The sequence below is a fragment of the Epinephelus lanceolatus genome, chromosome 20 (assembly GCF_041903045.1).
Source record: "Epinephelus lanceolatus isolate andai-2023 chromosome 20, ASM4190304v1, whole genome shotgun sequence".
In the NCBI taxonomy this organism is placed as follows: Eukaryota; Metazoa; Chordata; class Actinopteri; order Perciformes; family Serranidae; genus Epinephelus; species Epinephelus lanceolatus.
This window is the reverse complement of record NC_135753.1, coordinates 7,678,348-7,704,450: the sequence shown is the minus strand read 5'-3', so window position 1 is coordinate 7,704,450 and position 26,103 is coordinate 7,678,348. Positions and strand designations below refer to the sequence as shown.

General features: G+C 39.7%; 1 protein-coding gene across 2 annotated transcripts; it reads right to left on the bottom strand.

Annotated features, from left to right (window-relative positions):
* Nucleotides 1-1,665: 1,665 nt before the first annotated feature.
* On the bottom strand, nt 1,666-22,775 carry acot9.1 (acyl-CoA thioesterase 9, tandem duplicate 1). Of its 2 annotated transcripts, XM_033639330.2 has the most exons (16): nt 22,633-22,775; nt 20,607-20,701; nt 17,123-17,149; nt 16,307-16,352; nt 14,305-14,475; nt 14,170-14,207; nt 13,990-14,073; nt 13,309-13,412; nt 10,740-10,813; nt 9,520-9,587; nt 9,314-9,425; nt 8,198-8,288; nt 7,809-7,894; nt 7,638-7,725; nt 5,917-6,067; nt 1,666-2,313 (listed from the first exon to the last, which is right to left on the bottom strand). In XM_033639330.2, the coding sequence occupies exons 1-16, from the start codon at nt 22,644-22,646 to the stop codon at nt 2,258-2,260; spliced, it is 1,305 nt and encodes a 434-aa protein (XP_033495221.2). In that variant the 5' UTR covers nt 22,647-22,775; the 3' UTR covers nt 1,666-2,257. The 2 variants fall into 2 exon arrangements, with proteins under 2 accessions (XP_033495221.2, XP_033495223.2); XM_033639332.2 differs by lacking the exon at nt 17,123-17,149.
* Between the last annotated feature and the right edge of the window lie 3,328 nt (nt 22,776-26,103).

Genomic DNA, 26,103 nt, shown 5'->3' with positions numbered 1-26,103 from the left:
CTGGCTGCATTGAACATTCGTTCCCTGGATGTTTTATACACAGCTGCCCGGAAATGGAATTTAAAATTCAATGTAATACAGAAATGCAAACCGTTTTTTTTGTTATAAGCCTGAAAATATAACAAACAGCATAAAGATGTAAATATATACCAATTATTAAATACACAACAATTTTTTTAAAGAGTAATGTCGATAAAAAGAAATAACACCTGGAGATTGTTTGACTAATTAAAGAATGTAAATCAAAATAAAGTTTAGTGCCAAGTAGGTTTTAACTTACAAAGAAGTTACCTTGGTGTTTGGTACATAAAGCAAACATTAAGAGGAAATTTAAAAAAAAAGCAAAGCACTGCACAAGTTAATAACATAAATATAGAATGAGAAAAATACAATAAAAATATGAAAAATATAGTTCTACTTAAAAAATAGTCTAACAAATATTTACAGTATAACTGTTTTATAATGAAATAGCTCAACAGTTCTGCACAGGATGTGCAAAAATATAAAAAGGGACACATTTCCATTGTTACAGGCAGATAAGAAATTTAAGTTTTTAAAGCTTTTTTGTTCACAGAAAATTCAAAAGCTCTAAGTTTAACAAAGCAAGGACATTTGTATTCTACTGTATAATTAACACTACAAGGTCAGAAAGATTGCCTTCAGATTTGTAAAACTACAGAAGCCAAACAAATACCAAAAAAAGAAACCATCAAAATTGACTTCTTTTTTTTCAGGACTTTATATACAGATTGACTTGCACGCATCATTTAACACGTTGTTACAGCTGTAATAATATTGAGATTTAAATAAGAAATAGATAATCTTTTTTTGTTTGTTTGTTTGTTTATCTATTATGTTGATACCAGTTGGTGTGGTATGGGGCCATAAAGTGACATAAATAAATAAGTAAAAAACATACATTAAAATAAAGTAAAAAAGTATATACATAAATCAATATGAATGTTCAAATGATTATTCAAAATAAAAATTTCTTTGTAAAAAAAAAAAAAACATAGATTAATGGACTATAAATAAATGAAGAATATTATATTTTTACATCACTTTATTTGCACATCATTTAATTTATTACAATACAACTAAGAAAAAGACAAATGGGTAAAACCAAATAATTATATTTAAATAAGGATTAGATAAACATCTTTGCCTTTCAGTTTTAATTTGACAAAATATGCTTGAATGTCAGGACCCAAAAGTGATATGGGAAATAAACAAATAAATAGGAGCATGATTACTTACAAAAATAAATAAGTTAATCAAAATTATGGTTATAAAAATAATAAATAAAACAAGGGGCAATAAATAAAGTATATATATTTCTGTATTGTTTTCTTTTCTTTCTTTTTTTAATTTAATTATGTCATCTCTTAATTATCACATCTTCACATCGCTTCACGAGAGATGATGTCACACAACGTCACAGTCTCTCTTGGCTCTCATTGGCTGGTCAGTCTAATTGGTTGCTCTGATAAATAATAATGGCGCTGTGTTATAAATATAAAGTAAAAAATGACATCACTGGTGGATCATCAGGGGTTATTTCCTCAGATTTGACAAAGCTCTCTTTAAGTATTATATAACATTGACCCACCAGTGATCACTTGTATCACACATAATGAAAGCAAAGACACAAGGACGACTGTAAAGTCAAGATAAATAGAATTCATTTATTGCATTTGAGTAAATACACATCTTAAGGCCAGGAAAAAAATGGCACCCTCCTCCCCCTCACAGCATTCTGACACATTCAGAATAAATCTTCCCATTTACCGTAAAAAAAAAAAGTACAGTTTTGTGCGTATAAGCGACAGTGGAATATAAAAATGTAACATACTGTAAAGCCATGCACATCAGGTATACATGAGGTTAAGACGAGGCCAGGAAACTGTTGGTTCATTTGACTGTTGAGAAGCTGTAAACGCTGCATGTTGTCAAAACAAACCGCCTGGTAGCTGTAACCATGGATACAACTGTGAAACAAAGAGTGAAAAAAATATAAATGAATCTCAAAAAATGTCTTTCGGTGTTGTACTGTAGTGGTCCTCTTGACACCAAAATGTAAACTTCCAGAAAAAATAATGGAGTCAAACATGGTCATCGTGTGGAGGACTGTAAAGTTAACAAGGTGTGATGTAAAAAGGATGTATACTGCATTCATTCACACATACACACCCCCACACACACTCTCATTGGTCAGATGCTGCAAGGCTTTGGCAGGCAGTCCACTGATATGTTGGTTTCATTCCTCCACAGTCTGATTAAAGTGTCTCTTCCCGTCCAGGTACAGCATCGACTCTGTCACACAAACACAAAAACACTTGCATCAAACATCTCAGATGGAAAAGTAATTCAAGACTTCTCCACCTGCAAGAGTCAAAAGGCTTTGTCATCTCTTTTTTAACTGTTCTTTTTATTGAAAACAAAGAAAAATAGTGTTAACCAGTGTCTGTGTCCTGAGAGTAACAGTCCCATTTCATCCAGTATTTTTCACCCTTGTCTTTCTGTAGCTTAAGTAAATATTTATCTTTTGCATGCGGTGAACATAGTTAAACAGTGTTCATGAAAAGGCTCTTGAGTAATGGAAGAAATACTCAGATCTTTAACCTAATGGTATACTATGTGGGAATCGTCAGTTACTGATAACTCCCAACTTGTGCTCCAGTGGGTGGTGAGAGTCAAACAGCAGGACACTGAATCATCGGGCTGAAAATGTGTCCACTAGGACAGAGGATAAGGTGAAGGAACAGAAACACATCAGGGAAGCACATCAAACCTGTGGCTATTCCAACTGGACCTTTGGAAATGAAACAACATTGTCATTCCTTATGTCACAGGAGTATCTGAGAAACTCAGGAGGATTTTCAAACACCACAACCCTGTGCACTTTAAACTCAGTAACACACTGAGACAGAAACTTGTCCACCCCAAGGACAAAACACCAGACATAAGCGGAGTAATTAGGGATGCACCATTCCACATTATTTCACTTCCGATCCGATCCCGATACCTGAATTTGGATATCTGCCGATACCGATACTAGATACCAGAGCTCTGTTTGCTTTAATATTATTATTATTATCATTATTGTTGATTTTATATGAGGCTGTAATAAACTCCTCTCTACAGGCAAGTATGATATGTACGTACGTATGCATGTATGTCCCAAAAGGCAACTTGAGGTAAGTATAAGGTCAGAAAAGCAGGAAATCCTGCTCACAGGAAAAATCCCATCCTGAAAACAAATAGCCTATGCAACTGTAAGGGTTTCAACTTGATTGTCAATATTTATTAAATTCCAAGACAGTGTTAAACTACTAGTGCAATATACACTATCAAAAAACAAAAAGTACCTGTCATATTAATCTGAACAGCACAGATACAAATCAAGTAGACACTACTATGTCGTAGTTTTGTCACGGTACCAAAATTGGGACCCACGGTACAATACCAGTGAAAGTATCATGGTTCTGAGTAGTATCATGACAGTGAAGATGAGGTAGATGTGCCTTTTGTCATTTATAAAAAGATAAATCACTTTTCTATAATACATCAATGATATTTCAATGGAATAAATTACGTATTGACTTATTCATACTTCAAAATCAGCATCAATAAGTGATTAACATAGGGGGGATCAAAATAAAATAAATAAATGAAATAAAAATCAACCAGCCACCCTCCTCCCCTGACAAGTAAAGAACAGTCCCTAAAGTGCAGTGAGCTTTGTGGACCGTTACCTGCCACAGAGAGCGAAATGTGAACGGCTCGTTTCTCCTCTGACACATCACATACCCGTGTGCCGCCACAGTTCAGCTGTTCAGGTACTTTTGGGCAGTCATGACGCCACGAAGAGGACATTATTGGACCTGGAGTCGCTGTCGCCGGTAAGCCGTTCTTGTGCTGTATTTGACAGGAATACATTCCCGTCTGTGACCCCCGTTCAACCCACAACCGGCAGGATTCGCCTTTCATTTCTGCTGCTGGTTGAAATCTGTACTCACACAGCATGCTGAATGATTTATTTTGCATGCACAAAACTGTTTTTAGTCGCAAATGCCAGTAAAATGCTCGCACCGTAGAGCTCTGTAGTGGAAAACAAATTACTGTAGCATAATCTAACCTACAGGTAAAAAGAAATGAATAATAACTTTCACTGCTTAAAGATACTCAATAGCTCAGCTAATACCTGAAATGTCACTGGAAAACAAACCACTGCAGCAGCATATTGAGTGCCAGGTGGACAGCGCGCGCCGTTATTGGACGCCGTATGGACACTCACGCTCTTGCGATTGGACTTTGATCTTATCCCACAGTAGTGGTACCTGAGGTACTGTAGTACTACGGTACTCCAACATTATGGTATCATATGTACCGTCGTGTTTTAGTACCTCGGTCAGTGCAACACTACTATGTAGCAATCATCATATCATTCCAGCAGACAAATTGAAAGCACAGACGCGGCTCGTGGATCGGAAATTTTCCGCAGGTGGATCGGAAATTTCCGATCCGTGAATTACGTTGGTATCGGAACCCAATACCGATACTGGATCGGATCGGCCCCATCCCTAAGAGTAATGTAGTGTAGGCAGTTCAGTGCAGCCAGGAATGCACAGATTTATACAGTGGGGAGGTTAAACAACCACTCCTCAGGTCAAGACTCAGCTGTCCACTTACATCTACAGGAGAAGGGACACTCCTTTGAGAACAGCAATGTGCACATCTTGGCCAGGGAAGAAAGATGGTTTGAAAGAGGAGTAAGAGAAGTCATCTACCTCAAGCTGGAACAACCATCGTTAAACAGAGGGGGTGGCTTACGACACCACTTATCACCCACCTACAATGCAATCTTGGGACCCCTCCCCAGACGACTTCACACCAATTCACCCCTGGTCCCACCTGACCCTAACGACTCACATGGTAGCCAGGTGGGTCAACGACTCACATTGTGACCTTACCAACTCTAAAACTAAGAGCTCACATGTGACCCCTACGACTCTGCAAGGGTTCACACCCACACAGGGTTTCGTACCAGTCATTTAGAACTGAAGAAGCTTCTTGAATGAGAGGCAAAACGTCTTCAAGAAACGCAAGCAAGTCCAGTTGCCTACGATATAGCACTTACTATTAGTATCAATACATATTTAAAAAGCCTATGTGTAGGATTAAGGAGGAAATATGGGCAGATATGGAATATAATATTCATAACTATTTTTTCGTTTATAATCACCTGAAAGTAATAATGGTTGTGTTTTCGTTACTTTAGAATGAGCCGTTTATATCTACATGCCGAGCAAGTCCTCTCCTACAGAGTTCCTCATGTTGTTTCTAAAGTAGCCTAAATAGGACAACTGAACACTCGCTCTAGACAGGGCCATTTGCGTTTTTGCGATGGCTATAGTTCTCCTACACACTTGGCACATGGGTGAAGTTTCAGTTGGTTGCAATCTGCCACTAAACCCTACACTCTGGAACTTTTTCAGTAGCAGAAGTCAAAGTACTTATTGTGCAACATGGCCCATTTAAGAAAAATATGTATTACTGAAATATAACTATGATGCATTACTGTGTTTATGACCTTAATGTTGCAGCTGGTAAAGGTCGAGCTCATTTTGCTAATTTTAATTTCTGCTGGGCAGCTTGTGAATAATACCTTACAATTTAATTGTTGATTATATTTTGCATTACTCATCTGAATCTGCAAAGTAACTTAAGCTGTCAAATAAATGCAGTGAAGTAAAAAGTATATTTTCCTCTTAAATGTAGTGTAGTAGTATAAAGTAGCAGATTTAAATAATCAAGTAAATAAAGTACCTTAAAACCGTACTTAGGTGTATTGTATGTTGTGTTCACCTGTGTGTGTGTGTGTGTGTGTGTGTGTGTGTGTGTGTGAGGGCTCACCTCCATATGTCATTGGAATGATGTTGGGGACATCACGGTCAGAAGCGAAGGTGAAGTGAAAGACATTCGTGGTGTTGTGCTGGCGGGTCAGCGGGTCGAACACCTCGCTGTGAACTCTGACCTGGATGTACTTCCCCTGTGTGTAACACACCTGAAAACACACACACAGGCTGCTGAAGCACCAAAAGCCACACACACTTCAGCCTTCAGTCTAAACTGACACACTCTTCAGCCATGTTGCATTATTAATTTAAACAGTGGCTGTTTCCATTTACAGAAATAATGTTTGTAATATTAGTTTAGTAAATCAACCAGTAATTCTTAAAATGCCTCAAGTGGTTATATATAACACTAAAGCTGCAACAATGCAATGTTTACAGTTTTTCTCAATTGTTTACACACAAATACTGGTACTTGAGACACAATGACCACAACATGTAACTCATGCACCAACCCCCTGAACCAATTCTGCTAAACTACAAGCACAATTCCTGCTTTACACTCAAATTGCAGTTCTAAAACACATTTTTTTCAAAACACTACACACAGTTCTCTGCATTTGGCACAATTTTCATGAAGAAAATCTCTTGTTGTCACAAAGAACACACTGTCATTCAAAATTCTAAAGTTAATTGCCCTACTATGCACACTGACTCATCACATGGGCAAACACCTGTCACACAGTTTTACAATTAGCAATCAGAGCTTTAGCATAAAAGGGCAACAGGTGAGCTTTTCTGTTTTGGAGCAATGGATGCCAACATTGGAAACAGAGGCAGAGCCAGAGCCAGAGGAGTGAGAGTAAGAGGAGGAGGACGGGGAGGACGAGGACGAGGACGAGGAAGAGGAAGGCCAAGGACCGTAATCTCTGATGAGATCCGAGCCACTTTTTCTGCCTGGAGATGGAAAGTGTATGACCGAAATCCACAAACGTGTATACCCCTTCTCCAAGCTATGGAAGACGCATGTGGAGATATAGCAGTTGATGCTTTTCATGGCTGGATTTGCCATGCTAGGCGATATTTCCCCCGCTGCTTGGCCAGGGAAAACTTTGCTTGTGATGTGGATGAGGTGCTGTGTCCAGACCGAAACAGAAGAGAGGATGCAGCATAGTTTTGTTTTGGTTTTTTACTGTAACTGTATACAGTAAATTCTTCTGTTGTTTTGTATGTAGACCACTGTATGTGCAACTTTGTGTTGGTTGGAATGTACACTGTGTACATTGTTTTTGTGGGAAAAATAAAATATATTTGTTACCGTGTATTTGTGTGTTCTGAGTATAAAAACAATATTCTAAAATATTTTACAACACACTTATATGTACTGTCTGTAGTGTAACACTGAACAAAAAAAGGCCTAAGTCATTATGATGAATGGAGAAGAAGTGTTTTCCATTCATCATAGTGTTTTACATTGAGCACATCAGTGTTCAACTGGTTCTTATAAATGTCTATTCATATGATGGTTTGTGTGTGTCATTTGAAAACAAAATAACATTTTGAGAAGAAATAACATTGTTTTGAATGTAAAGTTTCATTTTGCAGGAGAATTGAGGGGTTTTGCCCATTGTGTGTGTGTTTTTTGATTTGTGTGTAGAGTTCTGAGAGTATGAGGCATGCTTTCAGAAAATGTGTGTAAACAATTGAGAAAAACTGTAAAAAGATTATTGTCACAGAAGGTTTTTCTCATAGTCACTGCTCAGCTCTGAATGTCTCTCTGACCTGTGATGAGAGCAGCAGCAGGGAGCCGATCTCCACGGGTCTCTGGAAGAGGATATCATCAACAGCCACCAGACTGGGTCGACATCCTCTGCAGGAAAACAAACACTTTGACACCGTCCAGCAAACCAGTATTCTTTGGCACAGCATCATGTTCTCTTAAAAAGCTCTCACCCGTAGGAGCAGGCGTTGGCCCAGCCCAACTCGTAGGCTTTCCTCATCAGAAACCCTCCAAATATCCTGTTAAAGATGTTCCTCTCCTGCTCAACACACAGACAGAAAAGAGATATTCTCCAGCTGAAACTAAACGACTGGACAAAAACATGAGGAATCATGAGGAACACTGGCCACAATAATATGTATTTAAAAATCTACTTTTCTCATGTGAATGGCTGATGGATTTTAGTATAAACAGAACAGGCTGTGGAGTTTCTATCAAATGTGAGAGACAAAATCAAACTCAAAGCACTGCCAAAGTAAAAAAGAATGTGGGGAAGAATTTCAGACATTTTTCTATAGGTTGAGATGTGTATTTTGTCACTCCAGCTGTTTCCCCCTCTCACCTGAGGGTGGCAGATCTCCAGTCCTTTCAGTTTGGCGTCTTCCATCCATACAGAGTTTGGAGGCAGAACTCTGCTGCGGAAACTAACCGTCCTGTAGGAGGAGGAGAAGGCACAAAAACATATTTAATACTGCATGTCCTAAAATAACACACAACACATTCACAGCTTTTATAAGTGTACCATTGTACTGTAGCCTCAACAGCCTAAATAATAACACATCCTTGGACTGTGCATCAACCAAACTTAAAGGGATAGTGTGTGGGATTTAGTGGCAAGGTTGCAGATTGCAACTAACTGAAAACGCAAATGGCCCCATCAGGAGCTAGTGTTTTATCTGTCTGCTCTGGGCTACATGGTGGTACAACATGGTGATCTCCACAGAGGAGGACCCCATGTAGATATAAACAGCTCATTCTGTGGTAACGAAAACACAACGATTCTTATTTTCAGGTGATTATACGCTAAATAAAACATAGTTATTATGTTATATTCCATTTCTGCTAATATAATCCCCTAAATCCTACACACTGGACCTTTAACTTATCATTATGAAGAAAATGTTGATAGCACAAAGTAATGGCTACAGAGAAATATCACCATCAGTGTTTAGTTTGGTCCTCTGGAAGACTCACTTTAATTATGTAATTCTGTCTGTCACCGGGTAACATCTTCTGGGAATATGATGGCTCAATTTACAGCACAAAGGAAGTGTGTCAACCATTGACTAACCAAAACAGGAAGAGGATAGCACTTTTGTTCTCCTCACTAGCTATTCCCAGTTACCAAAAAGTATTAAGTAAACAGTTCTTTGCAGTCACTTTCCCCAGTAGTGGAAATGTTGGACGGTGGAACTACTGAAGTAACTGTGGAAAATAAAATGCAGTGTGTCCTGTGTTGTTATTAGCTGCTAGGCTCTGAGTAAAAAAGGAAAGCGATCTGGTTGTCTTTGCGACAGCAGCACCAACAATAATACTGACTGGAAACACATGCTCCAATCAGTGAACTGATACCTCACCTCACCAGATTTTTATTTAGAAAAACAAGAATTTTTATTGACCTCATTAGGGGTCAAGTTCAGCACAGTGCAGAATAAATTTCACAGTATCTCAATCTTACTTTGGGTCCAGCGTGTTGAGGAACAGACTGTGTACGATCTTTCTCTCCTCGTCTACAGGTGCCACCTTCAGGAGTGAGGCAGTGCTCAGAGCCACACGGCGAGCTTTATTAGCTGGAACATACACATGAACACACATTTACAGATAAAACTCATAAAACAGATAGCATTATCTCATCTTCACTGAGGTCATGTCAGGATCTCTCACCTTCTCCTTCCTGAAAAAGTTTCTCCTCTTCTGGACCTTCTGGCCTCAGTGGATTCACAAAAGCTGCCCTGAAATGAAGAAAAAGTGCAGTTACTAGTTACTGTTACAAGTGAAACCACCTAATAGTTCATACAGTTACAGCTAAAATGATGACTCAATTAATTAATTAGTCGATTGACGGAAAGTTTTTAAACTTTGATGGTCAAAGTCGTTTTTCATATCAAAACATTTCATGTCTTCACAAACTTTTCCTTTGCATAATTGTAATAATTGTTAGTAGCAGCTTAGTAGAGGTTTGCACTGCTGGTTGGACAAAACAGACATTGTGAAGGTGTCAGCAAAGCAAACAATTAACGGAGAAAATAGTCAGCAGATGAATTCATAATGAACATAATCATTAGTTAATGGTTCAAAATAAGCTCCACCTCAGCCAACTACACCAGTAAAATCCTGCTTTTACATTCATGCATGGGTCAGAATCATCTGATGACATCATATATAATACTGTGACAGTCACAGGGGACATTTTTATACTTTTAAGACTTGAATTACATTTTATTGATTATACTTACAGACTTTTACTGAATTAACATTTTCAGTGTGAAACTTACTGTGACAGAGTATTCTTACAATGTGGTAGTACTTCTATTAAAGTACAGGATCTGAGTCTGGACTTTACAGTGTCAGTCCACTAGAGTCCACCATATCTCAAAGACAAATTCATAAACACTGGTAATGTTGGTATGGGATAATTTTAAAATATATAAAATGAAAAAGCTGACCTCTTTAAAGGACCCAAAAGACCATATTCTATCAAATCTGGAATAAATGGACTGAATTTATAACCCCATCATTAGCAGACTTTGTATGACTCTACTGTGTCACTGTCCTCTTCCCTTCTCAATAGGATCGGTAGAAATTTAAGCTTCCTTAGCTCCAGTGTATACAGTTAAGTTTACTTACAGAGTTTGGGATGTGCAGATAAGCATGCAGGAAAGGGGGGAAAAAGAAAAATGATTCTGTAAATTGTGCTAATTCTGCATCACACAGGCCATTATTTGTTTTGTAAGTATTTTTTCTTATCTCTTTTGTATCTGTTGTTTTATAAAGAAAACTGGTGATGCAGCAGTGAGGGTGTGACAGTTTGGGTTCATTCCATTTCTGCATCAGTATTTCTTCTGTGTAAATGAACCTCGGACTGTGTGCACTTAGTATCTTACCTCTTGTTTTCTGGATCCCGTGCCACCATGACAAATGTAGCATCCAGAATTGGAGAATACGTGCCATCATGGAACTGAAAGAAGAGTCACATTATGAGATCCTTCCTATTGCTAGTCTGCACTTCATTCTGCTGCTGATCTGAAACTCTTGGTTTTGTTTCAATGTTTGTTTTCAGTTCTGTCATGTTTCTGCACGTAGAAGTGATCCCATGTCAATGAAAACAATCAATCAATCAATCAATTTTATTTATAAAGCCCAATATCACAAATCACAATTTGCCTCACAGGGCTTTACAGCATACGACATCCCTCTGTCCTTAGGGCCCTCACAGCGGATAAGGAAAAACTCCCCCAAAAAAACCCTTTAACAGGGGAAAAAAAAAACAGTAGAAACCCCAGGAAGAGCAACTGAGGAGGGATCCCTCTTCCAGGGCGGACAGACTTGCAATAGATGTCGTACAGAACAGATCATCATGATAAATTAACAGTCTGCACACAATATCTAATACACAATCTGGGTGGGATGATAACAGCCTTATTTTCGGATTTTGGCGGACTTTGGTTTTTTGCGAGTGGTTTTATTTCTTTGTCTCTGCAATCATAACAGATATTACCGCTCACCTATCATCACGGGATATTGTTAAAATTTGACCCTCTCTAAATGTCACGTTTGTTTGAGTAGTTTTTAATGTGTGTTATTCTTTGACCTTGTTTTCTTCATATTTTCTGCTGAAATACCTTCATGGTTCCATTTGTGTTTTTGGCTGCGAACAGCAGCTCTGTCAGTCCATCTGTCGGTCCACAAAAATATCTCCAACCTTTTGCAACCACAGTTTTTGCCCTAGGAGGTTCAAGTTTGGCCTGGAGGTCAGGTGTGTTTGTGATCATGGCATACACAACATTATTTTGCTACGTCTCTTTCATAACTCATGAAACGGCTATCGTAGGCATCATTGTACTAGTGACAAGTGTTTGTGAGGTGGTGTGTGTGTGAATGCATAAATGCATGGATTCATGCCCATACGTGATCACAGCTATTTTTAATTTGTGCTTGATCACTCTCAAAAATTATTTATTTATTTTCTTACTTGTCCAAACAACTTAAAGGGACATTGTGTAACATTTTCAGTTGTTTATTGGCAAAAAATGATGTCTGCATTCATAAATATGTCATCACTGGTGTACTATTACCTCCACCAATAATCTGACTTATTCTCGTAAAAGGAGAATTTCGGATTTGTTTGTACATTGTGCGGGTAAGTCGTCTGGGGGGTTCCATTACGTTTCGCCATCTTGAGAATACATCCGCCAGCAAGGGACATACAGCACCGCCTTCGGCGTTTTCGTTGAGAGCCAGGCCAGCACTGCGTGACTGAGGAGCCGAAGGAGAGGAGCAAGAGGTGCTTCGCTACTACCCTGGCAAATTTGAAACAAAGTCCCACTCTTTGAGCATAATGCAGGATCATGCATATGCAGCATCAACGGAGACGGAATCCTTGTCGCCAAGAAAGCGCAAAAGGGAATAGAAAAGGCAGTGTGACCGACGAATGAAAAAAATGAAGGCCCACATCGGGGTAGCCTTTCCCAGGTAGAGAGAGCTGCTGAGGGAGAATGGTAATGCAATCACAGGCCAGCGCTAACAGCGGCTAACAGCGGCTAACAGCCAACAGCGGCTAACAGCCAACAGCGGCGCTGGCCTGTGATTGCATTACCATTCTCCCTCAGCGGCTCTCTCTACCTGGGAAAGGCTACCCCGATGCGGGCCTTCGTTTTTTTAAATTGCCAGTCGCTAACAGCCTCATCCCTCTCCTCGCATCACTGCGCCGCTGTTAGCGGCCAGTCGCTAACAGCCTCATCCCTCTCCTCACATCACTGCGCCGCTGTTAGCCGCTAGCCGCTGTTAGCACTGGCCTGTGATTGTATTACCTTTCTCCTTCAGCAGCTCTCTCCACCTGGGAAAGGCAACCCCAATGCTGACCCTTGTTTTTTTAATTCGCCGGGCACGCTGCCTTTTTGATTCCCTTTTGCACTTTCTTGGCGACGAGGATTCCGTCTCCCGTGATGCTGCATAATACATGATCCTGCATTATGCTCAAAGAGTGGGACTTTGTTATGCGGCAGTAGTGCCGCTGGCCACTAACAGCTGTTAGCGGCGCAGTGATGCGAGGAGAGGGATGAGGTGTGTGAGGTTGAGACACTTGTCAGTTGTCAAAGGACAAGACGTGATCGGTTTGTTTCAATTTACATCCGCCCCAACAGTCCTACGTTGTAAACACAGCCAGCATGGTGAGGAGGGGGTTTGTCAACTCGCGTCGCGTGTGTCTGTATAGGAGCCTGAATGAATACTCCATGTAGTATCGGATGACATGGTTTCATCAGTGTTAACATAGCTTTTTGGTACACAGCGGCTACAGTTGTTGCAATACGTGTTTGAAACAGTGTTTCATCTGTTTGAACACAATATATGATTTCAACGTTAGATGGGAGATATTCCTACACACTGTGGCTTTAACTAAACACATACAGGATGTGTTTTTGCCTCTGTGTGTGTGTGTGTGTGTGTGTCTACCTGTGACATGTGCATCTTGGCTTCAATAGAGGTATTTCCCACCCACGTCACATGACCAGTGAACTTGATGTCGCAGTCAGGGTAGATGATGTGCTGCCTCATGTCTGTTTGACAAATTAAAATTGATAAATAAAGCACCTTAATAAAGCACCTTAATAAATAATAATAAAATGTTCTGTCCTTGTCTGGTGTTACAGTTGATAATTCATCTTTAACTTTTCTATGGGAAACAAAGACACTGCTGCAGGATCCACAGAACTGTGGCACATTTTATGCACAAAAAAGGGAGAACATATTTCAACAGGACAGATGGAGGAAGCTATGATGATAATCAAAAACATTGTCTTTAATTAATTAACTGACTGATTGTTTCAGCACTAACAACAGCTACAACTACTAAACAAGAGTTAATGGGCAGAGGGACCTGAATGTAGAAATCTGAGCCAGATTAGCGACCTAAAACTTTTCAGTAGGCTTTTCTAATTTTACAGTTTGTACATCCTCGATTCCTTTCGTTGCCTCCTCTCCTCATATCTTAGTCCCTCCCACCTGAGATGCGAGTAGAGGAGTTGAGGAAGAGACACAAGGAGAGAGGAGAGGAGGAGGCACAAAATAGAGAAAAGCCCACTTAATTCAGACCGACCAAACAAAACAAACCATAAAAATACTTGAGACTCTCACCAATCTTATCCACAAGGGCAGTGACGATGGACAGAGGAGACCTCTTCAGTGCCTTATTATAGGTGTGAGAATAGGAGATGAGGACTGAGGAGAGAGACGAGGAAGAAAAAGTATCAGTGTTTGACTTTGTTGAACTTTCTGTCAAGCTATAATGTAAAACATTCTGTTTTACAGTGATACCTGCTAAACTGTCCAAGTCCTCCAGGATTCTACCAAACCTGAGAACAGACACAAGGAAGCGAGTTATAGGTTATCCGTTAACCTTCAAATTGTGTGTGTGTATGTGTGTGTGTGTGTGTGTGTGTTTGTGTGTACCTGACGGTATTGTGGAAGGTCAGGTATTTCTCTCTGAGCTGTGGCTCAGAGCCCAGGGGCAGGTGCACCTCCAGGTAGCTGTCCTTCATCCTCTTGGCAGGAAGGTCATTCTGAGACTTCGCCAACATGGATGACAGCGACACACGCTCCGCCATGGCCTGCTGGTGGTCACTGCGCACAAGAATATTGGACATATCAAATATAAAACCTTAAAAATACACCCCGTGGATTTTTTTCCTGGTAAATATCCCTTTATTTTTAAAACAAATATATATTTTATTTGGATTTTGCCTTTATTGGTCAGGACAGATTTAGAGCGAACAGGAGAGACAGGGGGACGACATGGAGCAAAGAACCATGGGTTGCAATCAAACCTGTGGCTGCTGCAGCAAGGACCTAGCCTTTGCACATGGGGTGTCTGGGCTACTTAGTGAGCTAGTGGTTGCCTCCTCTGTCTTTTTTAAAAAAAAATTCTGTTTTGTAATGTTCTTCCATGGATTCAAAGGTTTATTTGTCACATACACGAGTAATATTTGTAGTAAAATAAAGTGTGGCATGCTCATAAGGATACACAAGAATAGTGTGAATAATAAGGATTAGAAAAATTAAATATAAAGAACAAAAACGTGACAAAACGTACAAGTGTAACAAGGGCAGAGGTCCTTTGTGTCTTTTTAAAATGTTATCTCTAATTTTCTTTTTAATTGTTGAAATAAAGTGAGTAAGTCCGAGACAGCTGAAGTGCAAGTTATTCTCACAAATTTGGGGAATTTGAGGGAAGCATTGGTAGAGCATAAAAAAGAATTTATATTCTTTATACATTATACTGTAGACTTGAACTTTTGCACATTCCTGTATTAAACTGTTCAGCTCAGCATTATTAAAAAAGATATTTTGTACATACATTGTCGCGCACCAAAAGACCAAGGCAAATTCCTTGCATGTGAAAACCAATTTGGCAACAAACCTGATTCTGATTTTCAATTTCTAGGTAAATGAAAACTGACTTAAAGGGATAGGACAGATTTTTTTAACTGGGGTTGTATGTGGTACTTATCCATTCAGTATATTACCTACAGTAGATATCAGTCGGCACGCCTCAAGTTTGGAGAAGCGGCAGGAGTGCCAAAACGGAAGCTAAGCAATGTACTGCTGTGGACAGGGGTCAGCAGTAAAACATATTTTAGCCACCCAAAATAATCCAGCGTAATTTTTGCTGTTAACAGCTTCAGTTCCCCATCCATGCTCTTGTCAAAGCCACTAGACTCCAAAACGGGAGCTGCTGATTTACCACAGCATCAATCAGGTGGCTTGTGTTACTGTGTGACTTGGGTAAATCGGAACTAACCATTTAAAATGCTAAAGTCCCACAATAACACAAACAAACTCACCGATCAAGGCAGTGGTAGACCAGCAGCTCCCGTGTTAAGTGATGCTAAATCACTGCATTTCTCAGTGGACTTTGGCTTTGAAGAGAGCGATGTAATGGTTTCAGTTCATCGGGAATAGCTGTCTGACAGCAAGGTGTATCAGTGAAAATATTTCGAATATAGTGTACTCTTAAACTGATGCTGATTTTTAGGTGGGTGAAGTATACTTTGCTGCTGCCCCCGTCCGCAGCTGCACATTTCTTAGCTTCCATGTCAGTACTCCAGCCTGCTTCTCCAAACATGGAGCATGCTGACTGACATCTACTGTATGTAATACATTGACTATGGATAAGTACTTCATACAAACCCACTTCAAAGTATCCGAACTATCCCTTTAATTACAGTATTTAAATAAATGTATTTAGTTACACTCCACCACTGGCTCAAAATCAGGACTGTATTTGAAAAAGTATCATAAAAAGGCTTCATACTGACACAATAACAAAGAACCTTGTTGACTGACCCAAACCGAATGAGACAAAACAGCACAGATATAGTGTTAGTTAGTGTTAGTGTTAGTGTTATAGTGATCATAGTGTTTTCTCTGTGCTTTGAAACAGATGGTTCAGTACCTCCAGTTAGTGGAAGCTCCCACGATTTCTCTCAGCCTGTTTCGCACTGAAAAACACAGAAAGGCAATTAGGTCTCCTGTATGTCTGTGTATGTGTGTGTATCAGAGTATGTGTACTGTAGTGAAAGCATCAAAATTTCAAGGCTATATGTTTCATACTGTCTCTGTAATAAAAAAAAATGCTGTTACACTTTTGTTGTTTTTACAGCCGGAGCCTCCAGGGAAACTAGTTCAGTCATTTTACAGCAGACATGATGTGTTTGCATTTTGCAGCATGGCCACTTAGTAATAGCTTGGATCATGATAATTAGCTTTAATGCCACCAAAAACGCACAGGTAAATCTCTTGGATGTTTAGTAATTACATTTAAATTAACCACATTGTAAAATGTCTGTAATTCTTGCCTGAAGACTGCAGCCCAAACATGGAGACAACATGAAACACACAGAGAAAAGAAGCAGTCGAATGGAGACAGCTATTGGGTGGAAACCAGCTGTAACAAAATACTGAAGCTCAGTGCATCAGAGGGAAGAAGAAGAAGGTTAACAGAATGCCGGCCACCATCGAATGCCTGCAGAAATCCAGCCGGTGTGAACATTAAATCAAGACTTAACTAAAGGCAGAACAGATGCACAGCAACAAGCTGCTGTACATGAAACGTGTGCTTCAGGTAAAAGAAGAGAATGGATGTTCAGTCAGCCAACATGCAGGAGGAATCAACGTCCAATTAGAGCAAATTAAAGGAGAATTACTATGTGTACGAGGCGAACAGTGTGGTCTAGAAAGGTATGATTTGTCTTGGTTTACCAACACACACCATTAGACACGTGTAAAAGTGGATTTCCTGTGGAGAAACACAAATGATTAAAACGGTGCAGGATGAGGCTGGATGTGTGGGGGTTTCACACAGACATTAAATATGTCACCATGTTACATTTCTTTACATTCATTCGACAAATGCTTCTGACCGAAGTGCTGACACCTCAACAGGACAGAGAGCTGTAAGAGCTTGATATCAAAACAAGCAACGTAAAGGGGAACTGTGGTATTTTTCAACCTGGACCCTATTTTCCCAGGTTTTTGTGTCTAAGTGACTTATGGGAGCAACAGTTTCTGAAACTGGTCCAGTATTGAGAGAGAGCGTTGCAACCAGCAGCAGCGAAAACAGGCTGCAATTTAATCACTTGGGGCATGTTTGCACTGTCAATTTACATCCATTTAAAGTGGTTGTTTTTGTCAAAAACAGGCTCAGATTATTATAAGGGTCTGACAACATTAGGGAAAGGATCTGTACAGAGAAATAAAATGTTTGTCCATACTTGTCGCTTGTTCTGTTTCGTTTTGTGTCCAAGTCTCGCTTTATTTCACTAGAGATTAATCTACCAACTTTTTTCTTGAATTTATCAATCAGAAGTTTGATCTAAAAGGTCATAAAATGATGGAAATGGCTATCAAACTAACAATTACTTTCATTTCTGTTTAATGTTTTTTTGATTAATTAATTAGTTGTTTGGTCTTTAAAATGTCAGAAGTTTACCAAAACCTGAGATGATTTCCTCAACTGTCTTGTTTTATCCACAACGCAAAGATATTCAGTTTACTGTCATAAAGGACTAAGACCATGTCTTTGAATCCTTTGACTGGTTTGACAAACAGTCCAAAACTCTGAGCCAGTCACCCAGAGGCAGAGGCCTGTAGGGACTGACTATGTGTGCCAACAGCAGACTCTTGAGCTGGATGCGAGCTGCAGCAGTGAGTCCGAGTAGCAAGCAGAGAAGAAGAGTGGGAGAACCCTGTGAGGCTGAACATGAAACGGGCAACAACATCAGAGAGATCAGGTGGCAGCTTTGTTAAAGCTTATTACTGAATGTCTGCCATTTAGCTGGAGTCCTACAGCATCAATGTTGTCAGATCCTTTGAATGGAATGCGTCAATCAAACTTTTTCAATGCCAACAGAGATGTCTCAACTCAGGTTGTCTTCTAGTTCATAGCACTGATCTGACACCAGTTCTCGTAAATATTCCCAAATTCAAAATCTGTAAACCTTACTGTGTGGAACTAAGCGTAATACTTTTTTATGTGAGGTAACGTGAGGCCAGAGATAGCTGTGGCACAATAAACTGATCAGTGACCTGCTTTGACTGAATGAATGTATATGATAGGTCCAGGTTATCAGATTGTTGCATCCTTATCTGGTGATGAACTTCATCCAACACATCCAGACTCCAGAGCTGACCTGACCGATAAATTAGATGGGGTGATGTTTGTAAATTACTTTATCAAGAAAAGTTACGTAGCAACCAATACCAGCATAGCTTAGTTGCAGCTAGCTGACTAACCTTAGCTTGCTTGCTAACATTATCCTTAGCAAAATACTATCTGAGTGGATATATCAGTTGGCCAGCTTGCTAAATTATTTTGCCATTTAACCCTGACCAGGAAGGACAGTCATAGCATAGTGAATGGGAAAACAACAGGAGGGTTAAAGTCATTGTAAATATTTATATTTATAATGTATTTATAAACATCTGTATCTTTTGGTCTTCTTGGTGCTTTTCACTGTGGCCCGCTCTGATGTCTTCTAATTCTTTCCTCAGTTCTTCATTTAGACTTCTGTACATATTACTCTCTGTTGTCACTGCCATGAGCTTATCTTTCTGCTCTCGAACCGTCGCCTGGCACAGCTGGAAGCGCACCGCCACCTTTGTCAGTTTCTCCTTAAGCTCCTCACAGACTTTCTGTGTTTTATTCAGCTCTTCTGTCTTGGTGAGCAGCTCTTTCTGCAAGGACACCAACTTCTGATGAGGCACCTCTTATCTGGGTCTTCTCACCGCGTGAGGTCTTTCTGGGATAATTAGTATTTAGTATCATCTCCTTCTCCAGTTTCTGCTTCTCCAGCTTCAGGAGGTGGATCTGCTTCAGCTGCTCTCTACACTGACTGTCCTTGTTCATGCTTGACGTCTGGATGCTGATCTTGTCACATAACTCAAAGCATTCATGTTGGCAGTGCAGCAGCATGTCACTCAGGCTGTCTCTGTCTTTATGACCTGATGAAATTGTTCCTTCAGCTGCACCGTCTCAGCTCTCTGGTTTGCAGCTCCCAGCTTCACTGACCGCAGCTCCTCCTTTACTGACTTCAGCTCCTCTTTGAGGGCTTCGTTCTGCTTGATCTCCCTCCTCAGTTCTGTTTCCTGGATACTTATCTTTTTACCCAACACCAACAGTTCATGTTGGCAATGCAGCAGTTGCTTCCTCTGTTTGTCTCTGTTTTTGATCACCTTGTGAATTCTCCACTGCTCTGCCTTGAACTGCTCAGTGCCAGTCATCAGAAAGTCAACTTTCTTTTTGAGGATCTCATTTTCCATCTCCAGAGTCTTGTTTTTCTTCTGCATGAGGAGATATTCCTGCTCAGCTTCAGGAAGGACTGGTGACAGGACATGGTGATGATAAGCTGTGAGGCCTGACTGTTGCTTGTCATCAGTATCAGAGGTTGCTTTAAGAAACTGCTCCATCTTTCCTGCTGATTTCTGCAGTGTTTGTCTCAGTAAGATTTCAATTGTAAAGTTGTGTGTCTGAATCCCTGGTCACCTTGGTAACTTACAGCATCCCAGAATGTGATGCACTGAGACACACACACACACACACACATTCTACAGCTGACTGGTATGATATCCTTTTGAGTGATAAACTGAGTTGCAGGTTGGAGAAGATGCTTCCTCTGGTCTTGAAAGTAAAAATCCTGTGCAAATATTCCCATGTAGTTGCAGCTTGGATGCTGATTGTTTTGTTTTTTTGTGTCTGGGTTTTTTTTGTCCTCTCCAGTCACTTCCACATGATGTTATGTGTGTTTATGGTGTATCACTAGGATGTCAACAAGAATATTTTTGACAGCTTGCACATGTCCATCCACAGGTTCACTTTGCTAATTTTCAGTTCAGTAGTAGTAGGCTACTACTACACACTTTATTTCCTGCATTCTAGAAAACGTTAATGCTCCAATTTGTGCCTTTTGTAAATCAATTTATTAATCAATAATCAATCAATATTTTTGCAAGCCACTGTACAGGTATTTCTGTGCCTGATAATCAGACTAAATTGAAATTTATTTAATTTTTTTAACTACTGAGAAAAATCTGAGATGTGGGGAATGATTCAAGTCAGTTAGTCAGTTCTGAAGTCAGTTTGCAAAAACAAGACTAAGAGTCAAAACAACAAAACTTCCAGCACAGCACATGTCTATAGAGATTAAACCAGGTCCAGGGTTGATCAAGTCAATCAAGAAGGGTGGTTGCTGTCTTACCTTCAGCCATGTCCGGCGCCCTGCCCTGCTTCGACACGCCCCCCGTGCAAAACGACCTTGTCGTCAAGGATGCAGCCGTCCGCAACAGCAGGAGCCTGTAGCACACATGAGGACATGACAAAAAGTAAACAAACCCCAGGACGACCGTAAAAGCCAAGGAGTCCAGTTACATCCACATCCTCTAATTATAACTGTCATCTGATCTTTCTTTGATCCTGCTGTGCTGCCCCGTAGTGAACAGCTGAGCAGGCGGGCAGACAGACTCTCACTGCTTGCTGTGTGATTTCAGACTTGTGGTGTTACAGAATACTTCAGTTCTGTTTAGCAGCTTTGTTGTGAAACCAACTTATTTCTTTAAAAAAAGCACAGTTAATCCAGATGTCAATTCTTACACAGTAAAGATATGTTCATCAAAATACAATATTTTATCAATTCTTTGGACAACGCAGACAGTGTTTGCTGATATCACAAAGTCTGCCACACTATGATTTCAATTCAATTCAGGATTGATATGAGATGATACCAATAAATATCTTTATTGTCTTTTTCTTGGCTGCTTGCCATTGTCTGGCATTTGGGCAGTAACACTGTTTTAAAGTTTAGGAAGGAAGTGCGCTTGGACAGAAATGGTGACACAGACATGCCATGGGAATTTCAAAATAAAGATGTATATTAAAGATGACGATATGTATCCGATTGATGTTTTCACTTTGTGTTGACAATATTGGACTGCTGATCATTAAAATCGATATATCCATATCAGTGTATCATTACACCCCTAATAGATACATATGTAGAATATCATATCTTAAGTATAGCTATTGTATGAGTACATAATCAATGTATTATGTTGATTATGTCCATTATACTGCACTTAAAGGGATAGTTCCTTTTTTTCAAGTGGGGTTGTATGAAGTAAGTATACATAGACAGTATATTACATACAGTAGAAGGCAGTTGGAACACCCCTAGTTTGGAGAAGCTGGGTGAAGTCAGACACAGAAGCTAAGCGATCTATCGCTTTGGGGGGGGGGGGGTCAGCAACAAAACATATTTTAGCCACCAGCCAGAGATTTCCACCAGGTAAATGAAGCCATAATATCGCTTTCTTCAAAGCCAGACTCCACTGAGAAAAACAGTAATTTAACATTGCTGAACACAGGAGCCGTTGGTCTACCACTGCCTCCATCTGTTATTTTGATTGTGTTTTATTGTGCCTTTGGAGTTTTAAAGAGTTAGTTTGGATTCGCAAAGGTCACACAGTAACACTAATAAACTGATCAAAGCAGCAGTAGACCAGCAGCTCTTGAGTTCAACAAGGTAACATTGCTATTTTTCTCAGTGGACTCTTTATATGGTGTACACTTAGATTGATTTTGATTTTTTTAGGTGGGACTTTTTTAAGGTGGTAAAAAAACATTTTGTTGCTGACCTCCATCCACAGCAGGAGATTGCTTAGCTTCTGTGCTGGACTCCATCCTGCGTCTCCAAACAGCCTGGGGGCGTGCCAACTGACATCTACCGTATGTAATACACTGACTATACTTAAGTGCCCAATACAACCTCACTTAAAAAACTGAACCATCCCTTTAACGGCTCATTATTGCACTTTATACAACATTGTATATGCACTAGTTTGCCCTGCTACAGTGACTTTACAGTAATGGAAAAACTATAGAAAAGTACATTTCTCCACAGTGCTGTTTGTACCATTTGGGTAACAACTTTTTTTCTGGCTTTGGTATGAACATGACACACCCTTTATGTATACTACCAGTCCCCACCCTGTTTGGGCCTGGTTCACTATGCCCAGGTTGAGCTGGGTTCTTTATGTTAATGTTAAGACAGCGTAAAACAACTCTACAAACAAACACATCATGGACACGGGTAGCTGACAGGCTGCTTAGCATTCCTACCACTAATTAGCTGGCTCGTAAATATGCTAACGTTAACGGTTAGCGTCTGGAATTAGCAAATTTCAAGCAGCATCAACAGAAGTTGGAGGTGCGTTTTTAATCACACTGACCTCGGTGAGAGCATTGCGGTATCTCAGGTGTCGCCGTTAAAGGTTCAGGGGTCCAAATACAGCCGGTGAGATCGGTAGAAAGGGAGGCAAATAACAGTACTCCGGTGCCCTGCGACGCCAGAGTGCTTCCGTGATTGTGTTCCGCTCGCCCATTACGGGATGACGTAAGACGCTCCGTTATCAATTCATATACTCGATTACCCTGATACTGATACTATTGGAAGAGGGTTTGGCTGGTTCCTTATAAATATCTAATTGTGAATACGGTTAAGGGGGTGTCCTTTCAATTTATTCATAAACATTACCCTGCCCAATCACTACATGCAGAAATATAAAACAGACATGAACACAAACTGCTCTTTCTGTGATGAACATTCTGAAAATGTTTTACACCTTTTTTGGCATTGTTCTCACACCACGAAATTCTGGAGGACATTTGCAGATTTATCAAGGACCATATCCCTAAAGACTTGGTGTTTGGTCTCTTCAAGTATCCACGAAAAGAAGACAAAACTTTTTATAATAAATGTAGTAATGATTCTGGAAGGACTTTATCCATAACTGTAAGTTTAGCAGTAATAAACCTCATAGTGGTGTTTTTTTCTGAGTAATGTTGAACACTTAATGAAACTGCTTTTTGATTTGACCAACAAAAAGGCTAGTACACCTGAAACTAGTAGAATGATGTGATTTTTTTCAGAATTTTATAACAAACGCTTTGACTGTAGTAAGTGCTTTAAGACTAGAAAGACAAAAAAACACCTGCTTTGCATGCGACATCATTGCGTCAAGTTGTCAGAAGGTGTTCAGCTCTTTCATGCAAGAATTATTATGACTTATTATTTTCTTGAGTGTTTTATTCCTCTTTAGGCATGAAAAGGTAAATTATGAAGTTCATTTTTTTCAACATGAATTTCTTTATTTTATTTTTTTATTTTTAAATGTCCACTCAGTTGGACAGCATCTGAATAAATACAAACCAGTTTAAAAAATGACATATATCATGTGAAACTATAAAAAAAATATATTTTTGATGCTGTTAAAGTACTGTGTTCACATTTTTTAACATGTTCATATAGCCACTGTTCAGTGCCATGCAAAAGCATTGAACTCTGCTCCTGACTCCTAAGCATCTCCCCTCTCTCTTTCTAGTCCTCCCTCCTGTGCCCTCCGTCTTTCAGCTCCATCCTTTTCACTCCTCAACCCTCACCCACCTCCTCCTGTTGACCTATATAATTTTTTTCGATGAACATTTTCTGCAGAAATATCAAAAATATTGTCAAAATACTGTTTATGTTACAAAAACTGTAAATTACATTCTAATAAGATAAATCAATTGATTTACAGCTCAGAAAATCACTGCAAATGAGGCCAGCGATGCATGATGTCCAGTTCAGTGGACAGATGATTAATTGTAGTTTCCTCGCAACATAAAATTAATACTTGGAAAATTTAGCAACAGTATTAGGCCTACTCCTTAGATGTTACTTGATATTGCCAGTTGTTTTTTTTTTACCTACCAGCCGTACCAGGGTGTCTATTATAGAAGGATGGGCAAGATATTCTTGAGCTGCACAACATCTCATGCACTCTGTCAGCCATCTTGGTTTTGAGAGACTTGTGTTGCACTGACGACACCTGTCCAATGGGTGGCAGTGTATAGCATGACGCACAATGGTCCACTCTAGTGACTTAAATGCAACTATAGCATCAAAACCCATGCATACACACGAAAATGGCTTTTAAATAGCTGTCCACTGTAGTGACCACTATGCATGAAAGGGATAAGGAACTATATATTCCTAGTGGTGCAGTGAGTAAGTCATTTGCTTGAGGACGCAGAGGTTATAGTTTAAAATCTCCACACTGGCAGGTACAACACTTCCTAAACATTTTTAGGTAACCAGCAGGGTGATGTGTAGTGTTTTTCAGGATTGTATCCCCAACAGGTCAGTTGTTATTGTTTTTCTTTTACTTCCCTCTCTCCGCATTCTTTTCCTGAGGTTGGGTTTGGCTTCCCAGCCTTGGAGCTGGCAGGGTTGGACAGGTTGTCAAGAAGCTATCTGCACCTGTTTCTGCCCATCTGCTGTGAACTCTTGTGATTTAAGATTTTTTCATTGGCTGTTTGCTTTTTATTAGACAGAATGGATTTTTGGGTGTGAGGGGTCTAACCGCTAAGATTAAGGTTATGGTTGATCTTTATTGTCTCTCAAGAGAAATTCATCTTGGGCATACGAAAAAAGTACCGGCGTCTCACATCAACACGCAGCTTACAGTCACACTTGGCTCTTTACATAAACATCAAACACAGAATACACATGGTGCATAAAATCCCAGCAGAAGTCACTGTGCAGAGTAGCACAATGCTCTACCCTCCCTCCATCCATCCCCACACACATGCACACTCACATGCGGTCATACACACTCACACACACACACTACAGTATAAAATAGATGATAACAACTACATACAAAGATTCACAGTACACTGTGGAGATTATTGCATTATTGTTTACTCTGTATACTTTGCACCTTATCACCCTATGTACCTTTGGTTAGATGCAAACCTGCACTGCCTTATCTCAGCATCATGCAGTTAAAATAAATCTGGATGAAATCCCTAATTGATTAATGTCTTTATTAGATAGGACAGTCTGGGCGTGAATGGGGGACAGGGAGGGGATGACATGCAGCAAAGCAGCAAGTAGAGAGCGCTACTAGAGTAGGCCTACCACTTTAAATATATGATCTGAATACTCTTTCCAACATATCACAGGGTTGTAACGGTGATGTAGCTTATCCTCCTGTCACCTTACTGTCTGTGAGAGGTGGAAAATTCCACTTGTGTAATACAAGCAATAACAAAATGTTAACTCAAGTCCGGTAAAAATCCTAAACTTTGACTTTAAATTTCAGTTTTGGAAACTAGTTGAGTACATTTACTGAAGTACTGTACCTAAATACACTTAAGAGGTACTTGAGTATTTCCATTTTATGTTGCTTTGTACCTCTAATATAAATCAGCTAATAAGATGTTATTATAGGTTATGCTTCCCAGCAGTATATAAAGTATTTAAATTAGTTCCACCTTTGTCAGCTGCAACATTAAATAAAATGATATAATATACATTATTCTGAAATGAGCTATTAAGCATTATGAGCACCTGTACTTTTTGTAGCCTACTTTAAATATATTTTGAAGCTAATACTTCTGTGCTTATATTTGAGGAAGATTCTGAATGCAGGTCTTTTACTTGTAGGTATTTCTACACTGTGTTATTGCTACTTTACATACTTTTACCACTGCTTGACGTATAAAATACTTTGCCAAGTTACTGCCTTCTCTGGCAATAACAAACGCACAGGATGAAAACAGACGCGTCACGTGAGCATACCTTTTGCCCGATTGGCTATAAAAAGGCCAGAGGGCGCTGCGGATTCGTCAGAAAAGCGAGAAGTTGTGGGAACTGA